At 35.2% G+C, this 19,132-nt stretch overlaps 1 protein-coding gene across 1 annotated transcript in view; it reads right to left on the reverse strand.

The window, feature by feature from the left end:
* Positions 1–3,237: 3,237 nt before the first annotated feature.
* LOC121430489 (serine/threonine-protein phosphatase 6 regulatory ankyrin repeat subunit B-like) overlaps positions 3,238–19,132 on the reverse strand; it is a 68,899-nt gene continuing 53,004 nt past the window's right edge. The window contains exons 17-28 of the mRNA XM_041627766.1: positions 17,922–18,020; positions 17,050–17,067; positions 15,527–15,628; positions 14,533–14,637; positions 13,960–14,061; positions 13,188–13,427; positions 11,642–11,749; positions 10,712–10,909; positions 9,482–9,688; positions 6,279–7,629; positions 5,577–5,726; positions 3,238–4,775 (exon numbers count right to left, since the gene is read on the reverse strand). Coding sequence (XP_041483700.1) covers positions 4,552–4,775; positions 5,577–5,726; positions 6,279–7,629; positions 9,482–9,688; positions 10,712–10,909; positions 11,642–11,749; positions 13,188–13,427; positions 13,960–14,061; positions 14,533–14,637; positions 15,527–15,628; positions 17,050–17,067; positions 17,922–18,020 — 2,904 coding nt within the window. The 3' untranslated portion in view covers positions 3,238–4,551. The remainder of the gene's footprint in view (positions 4,776–5,576; positions 5,727–6,278; positions 7,630–9,481; positions 9,689–10,711; positions 10,910–11,641; positions 11,750–13,187; positions 13,428–13,959; positions 14,062–14,532; positions 14,638–15,526; positions 15,629–17,049; positions 17,068–17,921; positions 18,021–19,132) is intronic.

Genomic DNA, 19,132 nt, shown 5'->3' on the forward strand with positions numbered 1-19,132 from the left:
CCCAGAGTATTGAATAATAAAAAAAATTATGTATCAAGAAGAATTTTTTTTTTAAAACATGTTAAATGTTACAAGGCAGTTCCTAAATTGTATGCAAAGCAATGGCACGCTTGTAGCAGACAAAACCCTTCACTAGAAACACCTGCTCAAGCAAAGATCAAGTTCGGGTTGTTACGGGTACATCATCATGATGGACCTAATTCATGGTCGTAGAGGTGAGTTAGACCTTGGTGTATAGAAGAGCTCTCTCTTTCCCAACGCACTTGGTGAGAAGAGGGGAGATGAGGGGATTAGCGCTGGGTTAGAGATTGGGAGTCATATGCCCTCTATGTTAGCTTTGTGGAAAGAGAATTTCCATACACCAAGGCAACAAATTGTATTTCTGTGCACCAAGGTCTATTCTGGACTAAGAGGTGAGTAACATAGGCTGTCTAGTTTGGCACATATTGGAAGACGACGTTGAGGGCGCTGTATTAGTTGTGTAGACTTCACAACAGTGAGTTTAATCCTTGCCTCAAGAATTATAGTTCACATTTTGTCGCTTCTTTCCATTCAAAGTTGTAAAGATAGGGATATTGCAGGACATTTCCTACTACTTAACACAATAAATGGACGCAGACGATGAATCAGCAAATAATTTGGACTTGGTGCCAAACTGATCCACATCCCAACCCAAGTCCTCAACTAAAAACTTATAAATTGGTTAATGATATCAATTGAGACTCTGAGGGTTTCCTCTCTTTCTTGCCTGTAGATTTATTGAGTATTCAACTCAGTGTTCCTACCTGATTCATACAGTAGTCATACCAATGAATTCATCTCCTAACCCATCCATGATATGCCATATAACACTATATAGTTTTGATTGGTCTGGGACCTGTTGCATAAATACTTTGCCATAAAAAAACATGTATCAAGAAGAAGTTTTAAAATATTACAAAGTGATTCCAATAACTCTTGCAAACAAAATAATGCCATTGAAACTTAAACATTAAAAGACTGGCAAAAAATTGCAGTTTTTTTTTCATGCAACAAGCCCCTGGATTCAAGGTTTTTTTTGTGTGTGTTACAATCACAGGCCAATAATACATTGATTTAAAGGGGCTAATAAGTTATTCATGATGTCATATCTCATACCCCATGGACCAAACCACACCAAATGCTTAAATGCAAAAAAAAAAGTTTTTGTGATGTCGTCACTTCAGTACTCTTTTGCCCATCTTCCCTCAATGTACATTCATGTCAACTATGATATGAATACTAAAATACAAAGTGATAAAAGTACTTCAAATTCATTCACAAAAGGAAATATATTCTGTGGGATTATAATTTGACAATTTATTTAATAGACATACAAATACCATGTAAACATCTTAATAGAGACAAGGAAACATCATAAACATAATAGCAGGATCATAAGATCTTGTTGTCTTGAACGACTGGCCTTGTATTTTCACAAAATATAAAATACTCTACTTTGCTAAGCAATAAATAAGACATCCTATTATCTACATTTAAAGTTTAATATTTTATCTACTATGGCTGTATAGCTATTTCAAACTCAATATGGCGCTATTTATGACATTGTGAGGGCAAGACCATTTTTATTTTTTATGTGGTGACTTTTTTATCTCAATAGATTTAGCCATTAGTTTGCATAATTGGTAGCCAGAAAATCAAAAGATACCTTTATATCAAGACTCTACTAGACTGTATTCTGCTAAGATAGCTCTTTTTTGTTCATTTAAAGGAAATTGTTATCAAATACGTAATATGTAGCTGCAACGAATCAGATGCGCATTCTTTGTTTCATACAGCCACTTTGAATAATATGATGCATATTGTCTATTTCAACTGCAACAAATAAAGGAAAGGTCATGAGCCTAATTTTACTTCTCAATTCCAAAATATGATGTTTTAAAAATCATCCATAACAACCTTTGAAGAGGAGAAAACCAACATAACAGGGTCAAGTGTGGCCAGCCATGCCTTCATATCACCAATGAACCCAGTCTATTTTCAAAGGAATTCATAATGAGAAAAGATACAACAGGTTGATTTAGTTTACATCAAAGTTACAACTCTTCCTCATTTTTACGTTTCATGATGTAATGAATAATTTGTGTGTGTTCTATGCAGTATATTATGTGACTTATCAAGTGAATATGGGCAGAGTCTTTAAATAAAGACCATCTAACTTATATAACTGCAAAAGTGGAGTTAATCTTGCTCTAAAAAGGGAAATAGTAATATAGAAGAGTGTACTGAATTATTAAGAAAGAATAGAAATATCATATTGAGACAGGGGTTCAGCACATTTGAATTTCCAATTCTTTTCTTCTAGGTTAGAATGATTATGTTTATGTTAATGTATTAAGGTATTTAGGGCATGATGTAGTATTCATATTTCTACTTGAAATAAATAAATCTTGAACACTAGAGCAAATTTCTTGGAACAGTGTTACTGAGGTGTAGATTCTGTATCATCCTTTAAAGATTACAAATTCAAAAGTTAGCAACATGAATGACCATGTTTATAAGGCAAGAAAAGGGAGGCATACACCTTCTAAAAAGCACACATATGATACCTCAAGAGTCATTGCTCTTAACAATTAATATTTAAGACAAAAACAACAAAAATACTGTTTCACTGCATTTTACCTGACAAATCTTTAACATAGTAACGGCCACAGTAAAAGCAGAGTTCAACCCAATAATAGGTTTATTCAAATATAAGAGATAAACTATGCCATTTTCATCAGACTGGATGGAAAATGGTATTTTCAAACTTTGTCTAACTTCACACAATATGTTTTACAGTTTGTAAATGGAAATGCTGATGATTTCAAATACTAGTCTTTTCATTATTTGAAATTTTAGTATTTTAATTTTCATAGATTTGATTATAATGAATCTCTCCATTCATCAAGTTTCAATATTTATGATTTTATACTGCTGCCAAAACATGATCTGCATGATTTCTTGAGACTTTACTGAAATTCCATTACCATTTTAAAATGTTTCAATTTCGATGAAATTTTCAGTTGTATGCATGTTTGATTAGTTCTCTTTTAAATTGAACCGACCTATTGCTGGAGTGGAGTCGGCCTTCAGCAAGATTTGAAGAAGTAATTCAATACATTATTGAGAACTTAATATGCAAACTACTCACGTCTTTAAAATTGAATTAATGCTGAACATAAAAAAAATATCAATCTGAAATAAATATCATCCAAAATCAAACTTCATCAATTGACAATGTTGTATGTCTGCAAATTAAACTTGTACAACTTGCTGAAGTGTTACTTCATGACTGGAGGAAGAACCTACAATCCTGAATTAAATTTCTGAGGAAAGAATTTTTAAATGCCAAATTGGAAATTGATTGGATGCCAAATGCTACCATCACATAATTCCCCATGAGAAACCTTAATTACTTCTAAATTACACAAAGTACATTATACATTGCCATGCCTATTCTACGCTTACATAACTTGTATAAAAATAGAGCACATATTGTTTCACATAAAGCTGGTACAGAAGCAGCATACAATTACAATATATATGTAAATATTTTGATAGATACAAAAGCTGAATAATATCTATTATACATTTGATCCTACACATGACATGGTAGTTATAATCATAAATGCACAAATATAAACTTTGCTGCTGCAAAAAAAATAATATTGCATATCCTTCTTTTTACATTATGTATATCAAAATTAAATCTTGCATATTTTCTTCTATGCATAATTATAGCTTCTCATTTGCATAAATTTATGCATATTCATGATCATATCAAGCATATTATCATAAATCAATAAACATCACAACCATCATTTACCTGCATAATTATGTTTTGTTCCATGAATGTAATCATGACCTAGTTATACAATACTTGGTGAAATTTACCATCTGTCATTTCAATTATTCCACTCATACACACCTGATATATTCAATTTGCATTTGTTGAAAACATTTTCTTATTTTCTACCTGTTTTTGCTTATTGTTCAGATCAAAGAATTTACAAGCAAAAAAAGGGAGAGAAAGAAAAAGAGCAAGAGAGAGAGAGCAAAGGAGGAGGAATTAGATATAAGAAAAATCACTTGATCCAAACAAATAAATTATTCTTTGCTCATTTTGAACAAATCAATTTTTCAACTGCTCGAAGCTCTTCTGACAACTATTTTATTTTGTTCATTTACTTGTCAAGGGATCCATAAAAGGATGAAAATAATTATTATCAGGTAGGCATCTCCAGGAATAACTAAATGTTATGTTGGATTGGATAACACACTGGAGAATAGCTTTGTTCACATTAGGGTAATTTTGCTAGTAGTGACCTTGATGGTGAAGGGCCCTGGCTAAAGCTATGGGCTCCTTGCGCAACTATATCAATGGATAAAAATGTTCTCTCTATGCATGGGACTGTGTGGAAGCTTTAAAGTGCTATCAATTTGTCGAGCTGGCGAGATGCATAATCTCGCCAAGTTGACTTATTAAAAAAATAACTATTATTATGATTGGTTAACCGCCACCATGCGACCTCATACAACATGATTAGCTTTGATGCCATTGGTCTTTGGAGTATGTTCATTCTGATTGGTCACTTTGCTATCATGTGACCTCTCCTTCTCATCGAAGGTCATTCCAAGGTCACCATCCTCTTCTTGACCTTTGATAGCCAGATAGCGATGGACCACAGAGTCCCAGTCCACAATGTTCTCAATCCTGACTGGACCGTCATTTTGGTTCTGACGTAGATATCCATCTGAGCGTCAAAGATATAAAGTCAAACAAACCAACATAAATAACAAATGAAACGGTAGCCTTCCAGATAGCACTGAATATACCACTAATATGAATTTGGCACAACCTTGCACATTAGATTTCAGATAATAAAAAAATTGTACCTATTAACTCTTCATGCGTTCACCTGTGAACCCCCTGTGTGTTGCATTATTTTAGGGTCTCGTTCACATTCGTGCCATGAGTCACAGACTCACCTGGCAATGGTATTGTTTGCGAGGAGGGTTTTATTGATTTTATCCTCTCCTTTTTCAATGAACTTCCTGGCTGTAATCAGGATGTATTGATTTTTGGGGAAAACTCAACGATTCTGTAATTTGTAAACTGCGATAATCCGTTGAACGCTAAACTAATGTCGCACGCGCGATCGCTCGATCGGCACACCTGTACGGTATACAAACACGCCAGGCTATACATTGTAGCTATTCACGCTCCAAGGCATGCAATTGTTCGAAAAATAATGGGACAGGGGACGTCTCTGGGAAATGTGTGGTTGTGCAAAAGTGCGAACGAAACACGCCTACGGATGTGCAATAATGCGAACGTAACACATGAAGAGTTAAACATCTTATTTTTCTGATGGAGATCTCACAGTTTCCTCATTATATGAACAGCTACATGTACTTTTAAGTCATCATTTTTTTGGAATCAGCATTGCTTTGAAGAGAATAGCTTCTACAAAACATTCTATGACATTTTTAAAGTTGCAGTTAGAATAAATATTATCAATTCCTTTGCTTGATTGTCTAAAACTTTTATTTACCTTCAGGAGCGACTTGAGTATTCCTCCTGACAACATTCCGAAGCCAATGTGAGGAATGGCCAAACATGTCTACTGATTTGGAATCTGAGAGCGCATCAAGCTCCTCCTCTTCGTTGATCAGATCTCGGACTTGGGCTGAGCAGATTTTACCTGGAGAAAATAAATTCAAACACATTTTACAATCAGTATCAAGTCCATACAGACAAGTTCCCAAACAAAGGACTCTGTCAGATATTAGTGTTGAAAATTTGATGATCATTTCTGTGGTGGAGGCCTATGGAGTAACATCACAATCTACTTTGACTGGTAGCCCATAAGTTCCTTGAAACTAGTAGTAGTATGCATATTCTCAAATTATTTGGGGAAAAATCTCAATTTTCTTAATGCTATATAAAAAGGACAGTTATTTAATTTTCTATTTATTTTCAGTTTTACTTAATCAGGGTGGCCTCATCAGTTAACAAACTGTTGTCCTTGAGGGCCCTGAGATAAAAATCAATATGTACAATATTTACAAAGAATGAATACATACATCAAAATGGCATACACTAAAACAACAAATAAAAACATTAAAAACACAATCTAATACAAGATTAACATTGAATTTCAAGAAACAAAGGAAAAAGAAAAGGCTTTTGGAAACTGCTGCATTCGATTTAACAGGGAAAGTTGTGACTGCCATGAAGATAAACACAGACTAACCTTTGTGTTTAATTGCTGCCTTGATATACCAGTAGAGCTTAGTGAAGAGATTAAGAGGTGATGGTGTCGCTGAGGTCTTGTTCATTTTCCTGATGAGCTGAGCTCTACCGTACTTCCACTCCTTGTCGGACTGTGCCTGGATACGCTGGTAGGTATCAGACATCATAGCAATGAGCAGATTGATCAGAACAATCAGAGTCACAATCAGGTACGTACCAAAAACAATCTTTATCAGAGTCAAGGTGAAGGTCGGATGCCGAGTGATGGCCGGTAAGGCCTCGGGCTCGACTAGTCCAAAGAGTGAGAAGAAAAGAATGGCGAAGGTGTCTGCCGGGGTCTGGATGACATTGTCCGCAGCGGTGCTGTTTGCTGCTTTAGGGTAGACTGGTTGGTAGACGGCCGCAAGATGAAGCATGAACCCTACCAAGAAGATGAGAAGGATCACCATGAACCTTACAAGATCCTTGATAAGGTCTCTGATGATGATCGCCCAAGGACCAAACAGATGATGGAAGGACAAGAACTCAAGGATGTGGGCGAAGCAGAAGAGGACGCACCAGGCAAAGAACTGGTTGCGGATGTAGACCAGCAGTCGCTTGGTGTTATCGTCAAACGGTAAAGCCACTAGATGCAGCATGCAGGCGATAGAGGAAAATGCCAGGATGATGACACGTATCCAACCAAGCCCTTGTCTGTCTCCAGGATTGGTGACCTCTGTGACCAACAACCCAGAGAGCCACAGGAGAAGAAGCCATTCATACCAGGTTGGTACGAGACTCGGGTTTTCAATGAAGCTCTCTATGAATGGCGTAATAACAGTCGTAAGGATGAGAAGGATGATGAGATAGATGTGAGAGACAAGGTACGTCATGAACTTAATGATGGGAAGCTTGTTGAAGCGGTGTTTCAGCGGGAGAGAGAAGAAGACCCAAATTGGAGGGAATATCACCAGGACAAAGAAGAGTAGAACTATCTTCCAGCTGGCCCAGTTGAGATTACCCACCCATACATCTGAGAGGTACTTCTGGACTGATGGGTGAGCAACAACATCCTTCTGCTGGCATTCCATGAGGACATCAAGAAATGGAATGTTCCTTTCATCCACAGCCCTTAGTAGGACACCAGGACTAGTGGTACTTGATGTAATGGAGATTAGATCCACAGCCATCGTCTCACAAAAAGAACAGGCCTCCAGAAGATCCCTGGCCCTCTCTTTCTCCTTCGTAGATTGATGTCTAAAGTTCTTGGCAAGCTTGACCGCAGTGTCGATGGGAGCTGGAGATCGCAGAACAAACTCTCGGACTGAGGCATTGTTGTTGAATCTACCACAGACCATCAAATCAAACACAAACTGAAAAGACAAATAGAATGGAACAACTTAATGATCATAGAAAATTATGATTCTAAATATTCATCACTTCATGAATTACAATCACCAATTTCTAAAAGATAAAATCCAGACTATAAAAGTTGTATTTCAATATGGGAAAGATCAATCATTGGCCATTTTGATTCATATTTTCTTGTTATTAGTCAGTTCAGCATCTCTTAGACACCTATATACCACTTGAGTAGTATCAACCACAAATGCAAGCTTGAAAATAAGTAACTTTTGTATATATATATATATATATATATATATCTAAGAAACATTTTATGTAAATTGAATTACTTTTGAGAACGACCTTGACAGGTCTTTGGTCTCTGTCAATTCCTACCACATTATGATTTCGAACAGAATGTGTTTCATTTTAACTTTTATTATTGTGTATATATATATATATATATATCTGCATATATATTTCTACTTCGAATATTTCAAATGTTCTGTCAATCATTAGCTGGTTTATGCTACAGTCAAACTGATGAATGTTACTACAGTCCTACCACGGCTATTACATAATTACCAATGGGATTTTATTGGTCGGTCTGGAGATTGGTGTGAGTGTAGCATAATATGGTGGCAGCGGTGGGATGAAATATTATACATCTTTACAATATATATATATTGGATTTCATATTTTTATTTCTACATTTTCACCTGCTTTTCAGACATGAAATTGCACATATGCATGAAGCTTACTTAAGTCTAGTAATAAACAATCTGCCTGAGATGCTTTATTCATCTAAATGAATAAATTCATTTAAATGCATTTAAATTAATCTAATATATGATATATTGTTACACTTATATGTAATTTTATGCATTATATATTGGGTGTCCCATTCATCAAGAATCTGCTTTCAGGGGCACCCTAATCATTTAAATTCAATTTGCAATGTATGATTTGTATATACATGTATATTGATATTTAAATGATTTAATGAAACTATTTGAAATTGAATTGTAAAAAAATACATATTGTACGATCTGCACAGTTGTATTGCTACAACTGTCTTTTTACGCCTAAAATTGAGCCTGATATTGTCAGAGGAGAGAGATTTCCTCTAACATATGTATCATAATACCTTAGAGAGAGAGAGAGGGGTGGTCTTTGAAGTGTACAACGTTATGTCTGCATTAACTGACGGAACCTGTGGCCTTTATCGTTGAACATTTTACCTACAAACCCCACTACAAACCGCAAAACTCAGGCTAGAACATTTTTGCCATTGACTATTGTTACATGATACTGTAAGTTTTCTCCAGTTAAAAGTTTTATGCAACAATGTCCTCTTCAAAGCCAATGCTAATTGATATTTGTTATCAATAGGTGGTTTCAGACTGCCTCGAAGTTCGTCACTCCAATCAGAAAATACCTGGTAATATTGACAATGTGAAAGCAAATTACGTGTAATTTCCCCGAAAGAAAATACCCACTAAATAGTAGGTACTTGTCAAAATTACGAGAACTTTCGAGGGGATATTTCCAAGGTCGCAGGTATTTTGGCAATGTGAAAGCAATTTACAGGAACTTTTAGCCCAGCGTGTAGTTAGGCGCGGGCGCCGTGGGTGGCTGCTGAGCTAGTGATTTTGAATCTCGCGCCTTGCCTGCTTATCAGACCGTACTGCGCATGCTTCTAACTTCAGGAACTAATCCCGAAGGGTATGTTTCGGGCTGGTGTGAATGCAGGAATAATTAATGGGTGGGGGGTTTAGCCTAAAAAAATTCTCGTAATTTAAAGGGGATTCTTATGATCGAGGCGGTTTGAAACCACCTAATGGGATAAGTCAAACCACCTATTGGGATAAGTCATTCTACCTTCTTATCATCCATGAGGTGCGTTGTATTATGATCTTTCTTCATCAGGTAGCTAAGTACACCATGATGGTTGGAACTAGCAGAGAAACAAATAGGGACTTTCCCATCCTTGGTCTCAAATTTAGGGGAAGCCCCACTCTCAACCAGTAAGGTCACTACATCTTGGTATCCAGCCTTAGATGCAAAGTGAAGAGCAGTCCATCCATTCTGAAAAATGAATTATATATTTTGAATGAAACTTAAATGTGGTTAAGGTATCGGTCTATAGGAAGGCAATTAGATGATGGTACTCTGCTCAAATATTAGTATCAAGAAATGCAATAAAAACACCGATGCTCTAAAGTGTGAATGAGAAATACATTTGTATCATGATTAACAGATACTATACCTAAAGATTAAATTTTAGTTCACTTTATAATATTCGGTGGACAAGTCTCTGGGTAATTAAACCATGAGGTCCAAAATTTATTTTGTTCAAAGCAGATTATTTTACAGAAATGATAAATAATGTGTTGATTTTGTCTGCATACAACTAAAGCGATGTAAATGGAGATTAAGTCCCCATTACAAAAAGCCTAGTAATTGATTCATATGAGTTATTGCACATAATGCCCACTGCAATCAATCATAAAATCAATCCTACAATCAATAGCTAAACATTGTGTTACAAGACCCCTGTAGGAATTAACTCCTTAAATTCTTGAAAATCTACCACGTGGCACAGCACCGGAATCACATTTTGACAGATATATGTGCACATACCAGTAAATCAATAAAGAAAAAGCCTTGGGGCAATTTTGACCACAATTTCTTGTTTCCTAGTCCAATGCTTAGCAATAAAATTTTGTTGTCATTGATAAAGCCATAGTGGGTAGTCATATGAAAAACTAATAACCAATACAAAATATAATTTATTGGTAAATTTTAGGTGAAAATGGTGTGTCGTACGGGACGCATAAATGTCCCGTACAACACACAACATTTTAATCTCTTATTCACCTATGGCCAACATATTTTTGTTGATTGTCAGTTTTTTGCATGTCTACCCAGTATTACTTTAATATTCTCACAAAGCAAATTGAACTTCTTCATTCGTTTGGACAGCATGTTAAAAAATGTTGTGAAAATGGCTGAATTTTCTAGCATGGAATCGCCCCTTGGTGATTTGGGTAATAGAAAATATGTCATTTCAGGGAGATACCTCAAGTGTTACTTCACATGAATACAAACCTTGTCACAAGTATTTATATCTGAACCTTGACCAAGAAGTAGAGCCACCATATCATAGTGACCATTAGCGGCAGCTTGATGAAGACCAGTGCGCCCTCTCTTGTCCTTGACGTGTAGTTGGGTTGTCGACTTGCTGAGAAGTAGACCTACAACTGCAGTGTGACCATTCTGGGCAGCAAGATGGAGAGGTATGGTGCCCTTCAAAAAAACAAAAAAGAAAATCAAATTGATAAATAATTTCAAATGATTCTTTACTTTCGATTCACAAAGTGAGGCAAACCCTAGAAATCAATAATAAATATGTCCTCAAAAGATACTTACAAAATAGTAAAGGTCCAGTGCATTAGTCTTCATCAGGGAAGCATTTCATGAAAGGATTTGTCAGACGTTTTATCTGACTAGCAGTGTTTATTTGACAGTTACCATAGTAACGTTGCTTCTCAGCCAATAAGATTCAAGGAAATTTGTAAGGTCTGACAACCTGTCGGATGAGAATGTTGATGAAACGCTCCCCAGATTTTGAACCACAAAATTCTAGGTACAGATCCCTGCAGCAGCACAAATGTCATTCGGCAAGACATTAACCCTTATTAACTGGGTGAGGGGTCAATTTGACCCCCCCGACAAATTTTACCGCTACGCCGTCGCACAAAACTTCTATAATGATGCTCTATATAAAACCAAACAAATACGTCCCTTTATTGCCATCGTTTGTCTTCAACAAGGACCTATCATCATACTTAAAGGGGATTAAAAAAATGATGAAAAAAATCCAGTCTTTGCAATTATACTGCATGCCTTGTTTGTTTTCAAGACTTTTTCTCAAATATCATCCTTAACATCATACAATTGTTTACTAGGTGCATTATTTTACCTACCAGTATGTATTCACCATGCACAGGTTTACACTACACAAACCAAGATCCATACCTGTATTGCTGTAGGAACGTCTGGCTGTACTCCTGTTGAGTTGAGTAACAAACGAACCAAACCTTCATGGCCGGAATGCGAAGCTAGGTGGAGGGGTGTCAAACCATGCTGTGGAAAGAGTAAGTCAAATTTAGGTGTTAACCCATTGCCTGCCAGAACCGGGTGGTCCCTTTCCAAAGCCTATGAGAATTACAGGATTCAGTAGTCAAGAGGTTAACCCTAAAAAGACTGGGGGCTGATTCAGCCCCCTCCTTGAAATTTTTCGCGATAAATCCGCCGCGCGAAATTTTTTAACCGCGTCGCTCGCTGACTTTTTACTTTCACGTCTCGCGCAACTTTCGAGACTAAAATTGTGACCCCCGGGTACGTGGTTCCAAAATAACGCAACATTTCGTAAGTGCATGCAGACCCAAAATAGTTCAAAAACGTGAATTTGTATACAAATCCAATGCAAATAGTGTTTTTAGCCAAAATTCATAAAATGTATCATAACTTTTCCTATTACTGCTTAAAATCAATTAATTTTATCATGTTTATAGTAAAAATAAAGTCCCCGACAATTTCCATTGTAAAAACAATAAAAAACAGAAAGTCCAAAAACAAAGAAATACATAAGAAATTAAGAAAACAATAAAATACATAAGAAAATAAATGTGATGTTGATATTTTTTAAAAATAAATTTGATCAGATGCCTATTAAGAGTATGTGAAACAAAAATTAGCATTTTAGGGGCATTATTTTGTTAATCAGAGCAAACTTATGATTTTACGTATAAATTAGCATAATTCATGAGAAATGAGATTTTTCTCAGAATTTAATATCATAGTTCTGTAGATAATGCCATGGGCAACGCGCGTGCCAATTTTCGTTGGGATCGGGTGATCGATGGTTGAGATCATAAGGGGGGCTGAATTAGCCCCCCCCCCCCCCAGTCTTCTTAGGCATCGAAATAGCCCAGTCTATTTAGGGTTAACCTTACCAATCATGAAGGTCTTCGAAGGAACATGCTTTCAATGGAGCAACAAGGTATGAGCTGAAACAGATGGCTCACTTACATGTATGCAGTACTGGTAGAGGCATTTGTAATAGCTTTATTTGGTCACCGGACAGGGACTGTTGCTTGAAAGTTACCATAGTAACTTGGCAAGCAAATGTTGGTTACTGTGGAATTGATGTTTGCTGCCCAATCAAAATCAAGGATTCCATGAACTTTACCATGGGATTTGAATGGAAAAGTTACTATAAAGCACCTGGCAAAAGTCGGAGCCATGTCTTTCCCAAAGGATCCTTCAAGCAGCTTTTCATTACAAATCATCACTGTCCCCATAGACAAAACAATGAGGGATGCAGGAAAGCTGAACTGAAAAGACACATAGATCCATACAGCAGGATTCCTGCTAATAGACGAGGCACAGACATTTGCCAAGTTACCTAATAATGTAGATCATTCTGGCCCCTGACCTTTCATTATTACGTTTTTATACAAAAAGATTATCCCATAGTCCCGTTGACAAGTGAAAGAAAGGGGTCCAAATCGTAACTTACGTCTTGAGCAAAGATTTCTTTGATACTGCAGTGTTCCGAGGCAGGTTCGCTGCGGATGGTAGCAGGAACCTTGAGAAGCATTTCACGTACAAAGTCAATCTGACCATGATGAGCTGCAATGTGCAGAGCCGTAAGACCAATCTTAACGCTAGGTGCCTTCCACGATACCTTGCCTTTCAACGCTTCTAGGATTCCAACATGGCCATTCCTAGCTGCTAGATGGATGACTGTCATACCATCCTGGAAGGGGGGAAATCAACAAACATGAAAATTAAAAATATCAACATTTGATAACATAATTTTCATTTTCCCATCTTTCCATTTTTAATTCTGGGACAAATAAACAAATATGAAATCATATATGACTATATGGAAACTTTGATATCCTATCATTATTGCAATGACTACTTCAGGCTTAGTATATGATCATACAAGTTAGCACACTGCTGAGACAGCATCCATTGTCTTAAATGCAGCTACATGATATTTTTCCCTTGACTAAAAGCTTGTAGTACATTAATTCTTTATTTCAACTTCCTTTTCATATGGAAAAATACTCTGACAAAAAAAATCACCACACATTATCTGAGATATGCACAATAGCTATCCTCAATAAAACAAAATAGTTTCAAGCATTTTAAACACCTTTCAATCTACACTGAAATGTATTTTGGTGATAAAATCTAGATGAATGATGTGTAAGATGAGTGCAAGATAAGTGCAAGGTAAATGTGAGAAGGGTTAAAGAGGATTGCAAGATAAGGAGACTTACCGCATTTTCTTCTGTTGGTGATGCACCATGATCTAAGAGAACCCTTACGACCTCCTTATGTCCCCCACCAGCTGCTAGGTGTAAGGCTGTAGAGTCATTTGTCTGGAAAAGAAAAAAAAAGAATACATACATAAAATCCATCCGTTTCACCAGACATTTGGATATCATGAGTATTACCGAGTACAAAATACCGAAAAAATTTGAATGAACAGGAAATTCAACACCAATAATCTTTGCAAAGACATGACTTACAATGACAAACATCATATGACATGAAAGAAGCATCATCTATCCTTCCTTTCATTTTGCCAAATCATAGTTTGCATAATATACTGTACAGCTTGGTCAATAATGATTAGACCACACTGTATGGAACTTAGTAGGAAAACTGTCTTCTAATTATTTCCCAAACTGTACAAATGATAACAAGATTCCCAATTGAATACTGATCAAAGCAAACTTCATAACTTATGGTCTTTCTAGTCATGGCATGTTATACTATCGGTCATCCATTATTGACATTCCCGTAATGAGATGAAAATAAATAATATACATATAGGTCTAGATACTTACTTTATTCTTGGTAGCACACACCCCGCTCCTGTTGAACCTCAATAGTTCCTTGACGACAGCAACACTCCCTTTGGAAGCTGCTATATGAGCACACGTATTACCCTCCTGAATATTGAAACAAAAAAATGTGAGCAATTCTGTCGAATAAAGCATCATTTATTCATAAGACTGTAACATGGACCAACAAGCAATACAATTGAGGGAGTTTTCTGGCGACTAGCACAGGAACAAGATAAGAAATGATTGTATAACATACAGATTTGGTATAGGTTACAATAGGGTGAAAAAAAATGTTGAATTTACTTGCAAAATACCAAAATATTCAGCCTTAAATCTAAATTAATGAATAGTATTAACACAAATCAAATTATGAAACAATATATGTACCAAAGCATGCATAGATCACAGTAAATAGCTAATCCATATTCAACAAATTTTCAACTACCAAGCTGTAAAACGAATGTAAAACTTTCTTTCTGAACAGTCCCGCTTTAAACAAAATAAAATGACTATAGAAGAGATAACTGAATTAAAATAAGCAATGTGCCTTTAGATTGAGTGTACAGACTTAGGGTTGAAAATAATGTTAGAATGTAATAATATGAAATAAGTATGTGTTACAGCAGTGGATCCAGGGTCTTAAATAGGAGGTTAAAAGGGGAAAAATTAAAAATTTGAAAATAGAAGGGATCGAGATGATAATTTTCTTAGATTTAAGAAGGGGGCGATGTCCCTTGTGCCCCATTGCGGATCCACCACTGGAATCCAACAACAGGAGGGTGTCTCGTAAAGTTGTTTGTCAGTTACAAGTGAATTTACGAATGACTGGTGTTCCTCTCTTAGGAGCAAAATCAATACCCATTAAAATTTGCAGTAGATCATTTAGCACAAGAAAGGATCACCAGTCGTTTGTAAAGTCATTCGTAACTTACAAACAGCTTTATGAAACACCCACCAGGTAAATGTATCTCACACCATAAGTGTATATACTTACAGAATTAGCCATTGAGACAAGTTCTGACTTATGTTTAAGGAATAGTTTAACAATATCAGCATGGTCATTCTCTGCTGCTAGATGGAGAGGTGTTTGTCCATGCTGTCAAAGAAAGGAAAATGGTCAATATTAGAAGCGAGGAAATCAACTTTCAAACATGATTTTTAATGATACTTTTAGGAGATAAAGAAGATTTTTTTTAATTTGCAAGTATACAAAAAATCCAATAATATTTAATCGAATTGAACAGTCATTTTATATAGTGCCTTTTCCCTTCAGTTACAAAGTGCTGCACACACTACTCCATTTTTGGGCTACTAAAACAATTGATTCAACACCTCAGAATGATCAGCTTGGTCCATGCTATTCATTGTCCTCTTATCAAAATAGATGGGATCATGATCGACAGATCTATATCTATGGTACCGTACCTTCCCTGGTGTTCCTTTTAGTTGTTTTGTTGGCTTTAAATAAGTATTGACAAATTTAAATAAGTAGTGACAAATTTCAAGATCATTTAAAACACACTGCATAGAAATGTATTGCCTGCATCATGCATGTTTACCAAAACTTACAAAGGGTAAATAATTCCATTCAATAGACCATCAACGAGAAACAGTTATATTAAAATTAAATTCTTCTGTCACGTAAGTATAATGGTAACCAAGCAAGGGAGAAAAAAAATATAATCCACTAGGTCACAAGGATGGAATATGAATACTTAATGGAAAGCTGATGGGTAAATGAGTTCCATGCAAAATGACAAAATGGAAGACTATGGATACAGGATTCAATGGAAGAAATGTATACATTCAATGATAAACACATGACAAAAGATGAATCAATTATTTATTTATGTAATTATAAAATTGTGATTGCATGCTTGCAATGGTTAGTACCCTCAACTACATTGATCAAATTAGCAAAGGGACATGTGGGGGATAAGCATTTCTTTTTCATAGATCATGATTAACATCACTATCAAGGTAACCTCAAAGTTGCAGTTCCTTGTTTTAGCAGACTTCTTTTCATTAGGCCGTATACTAGTTTTAATATTGGATTCTGTGGAATAATGGTTTTCTCCAGCTTAATTGCGACAAAAAATCTTCATGATCAAGAAGGAATTATATGATCATTATATTAATATTGTTTTTCTTTAGAGGTTACCCTGAACAGATGTAAATGATCAAATATGCACTTGTTATCCTCAGTAATTGAATGGGGTTCCAATACATGCAAATACCAAATACTTCTCATTACTAATATATGGTCATTCAGCATTACTTTTTTTACTCTTCCTGTTGGATTAACCTCATGAACATATATTTATCAACCTTGTTTACAAAAAATTAATATACTCTGTAAATTGCCATTCACTCATGAAAATGAATACAGATTGCAAGATGAAATATTCCATAACACAAAAAAACATATGATTGGAAATGAATGCATAAAAAATAAATGATTAAAACATCAACATACATCACATATAAACTAACACTCTATATACATCTCAAACTTACAATGTCGTCTATTTTGATCTGGTATTTTCAAGATGAAAACATAGCAAGACAAGTTACAAGTTAGTGCATGTCAGTAGCTGGAATGGAATGAGCTCCTGGTAGAAAGCAGTGTTTATACATTGCATATGGATGATTTTATATCTGTGAAACTATTTGTATGTTAAGGCTATACTTTATTAGCATGCACTAAGATAAAAATAATAGATGCAGATACATTTCTATCTTATGAATCACTATCTACTTTTTGAATTGCCATTTTCATTTTTCCATTGCCATAAAACATTCCTTCTGTAGGTCTATTATAAATTATTCACTAATACAATTTATTAATAGAAATTTTCAAACAATCCCTTTCCACGCTGGTGTCTCATTTCTGTATCTTCTTTATACAAATCTATTTTTTAGGACAACAGGCTTGAGTGAGTAGGAGAGTTTATAATGAAATGGTAAAATGTGATCTTATTCATGCATGCAGGAGGCTTAGTTTGTATAAAGAACAAACATGACTAAACTACTCTAAATTACCACATTTTAAAATATGGGTCTTATGCCAAAGTTTCACCATATATGAGATAGTTATAAGTACATGTAATCTACCTAACTCTATGCGGTATCATTATTTCAGTCACATGAATAATATAAATAGTAGACTGTGTATAAGCCGTCCTTCCGTTAGTCTAATAATCGCCTAACTAGAAGCATTATTTCAGACCTGAATATACAAAGTGTGTGAAATATCTGTAAGTTGATTAAAGCCTAACTTAAGCAGAACATATTTCTGTGGTGCTAAGAGATTAGACTTAAGCAGAGTCACATATGCTATAATGTACCAATAATCAAATGGGCCGTAGATTTTACTATGAAATACTTACTATATCAGCAGCATTGGAGTCTGATTTGAGCTTGAGCAGAGTCTCACACACTTGTAGTTTACCGTTTTGAGCAGCCAAATGAAGAGCAGTTCTCTTAGCCTGTTGGGTAAGAACAATCAAATTTGAAATGAAAGGGTCGGTTCATATTCCAGTGCAATGGAGTGACTTCAACTAAGCTAACTCTCCTTGGACTTTTCTTAAAGGGGAAGTTCACCCTGAAGAAAACTTTGTTGCAAAAATAGCAGAAAAAATAGTAAAAAATATTGGTGAAGGTTTGAGGAAAATCCGTTAAAGAGTAAAAAAGTTATTAGAGTTCAAAGTTTTGGATTTGTGACGTCATAAACGAGCAGCTGCCCCATGTGTTATGTAATATAAAATGCATGAATTTCAAATTTTGCATGGTTCCTGATGACTTAATTTTGTTTTCTATTCATGATTGGGTGTGAAATGATTTGTCTATTGATATACAAAAGGTACAGTGAAAACCATTTTCAATTTTCTTAGAAAATGACATTTCATTGATTTTTTACCATTCCCTATGTAGGAATGCTGCTCGCATATGACGTCACAAATCAAATAATTGAAATTCTAATATCTTTTTAATTATTTGATGAATTTTTCTCAAACCTTCGGCAATATTTTTTATTATTTTTTCTGCTATTTTTACAATAAAGTTTTTGTCAGGGTGAACTTCCCCTTTAATGGCATTTCAGATTCTAGAATATGTCTTAAAACCATTGTCAGTCAGTAATGGCTTCAAAACACTTTTTAAAGTAATATAATATATATATTATATATGCATACATCCTACGTAAGGGCTAAGTCTATGAATGGGTTTATTCCGTTATAATACACATTTAGACGTTAAGTCAAAGGTAGAAGGCGTAAAGGCGCATAGCGAACATTGATAGAAGACAATGAAATTCGCCTTAACTGCAGATGTAGAAAGATATACATAGATATATACATATTACTAAGATGATATCTTGATATAAGACTGATCATTTTTTAGATATTTACCTCTATCAGAATATTTTTGTATCTAAAATTCTCCACTGTATGACAAAAGATTCAAAGAGTATACTTCAAGTTTGTTTTTTGGTTTTTTTTTTTTCGGAGCATTTAGTGGATGGGATGTAAATTTATGCTATAACTAGGTAGTAATAATAATAATAATATAATAATAATTCGCTATTTCCTGAGTATGATCC

Source organism: Lytechinus variegatus, chromosome 17 (assembly GCF_018143015.1).
Source record: "Lytechinus variegatus isolate NC3 chromosome 17, Lvar_3.0, whole genome shotgun sequence".
Lineage (NCBI taxonomy): Eukaryota > Metazoa > Echinodermata > Echinoidea > Temnopleuroida > Toxopneustidae > Lytechinus > Lytechinus variegatus.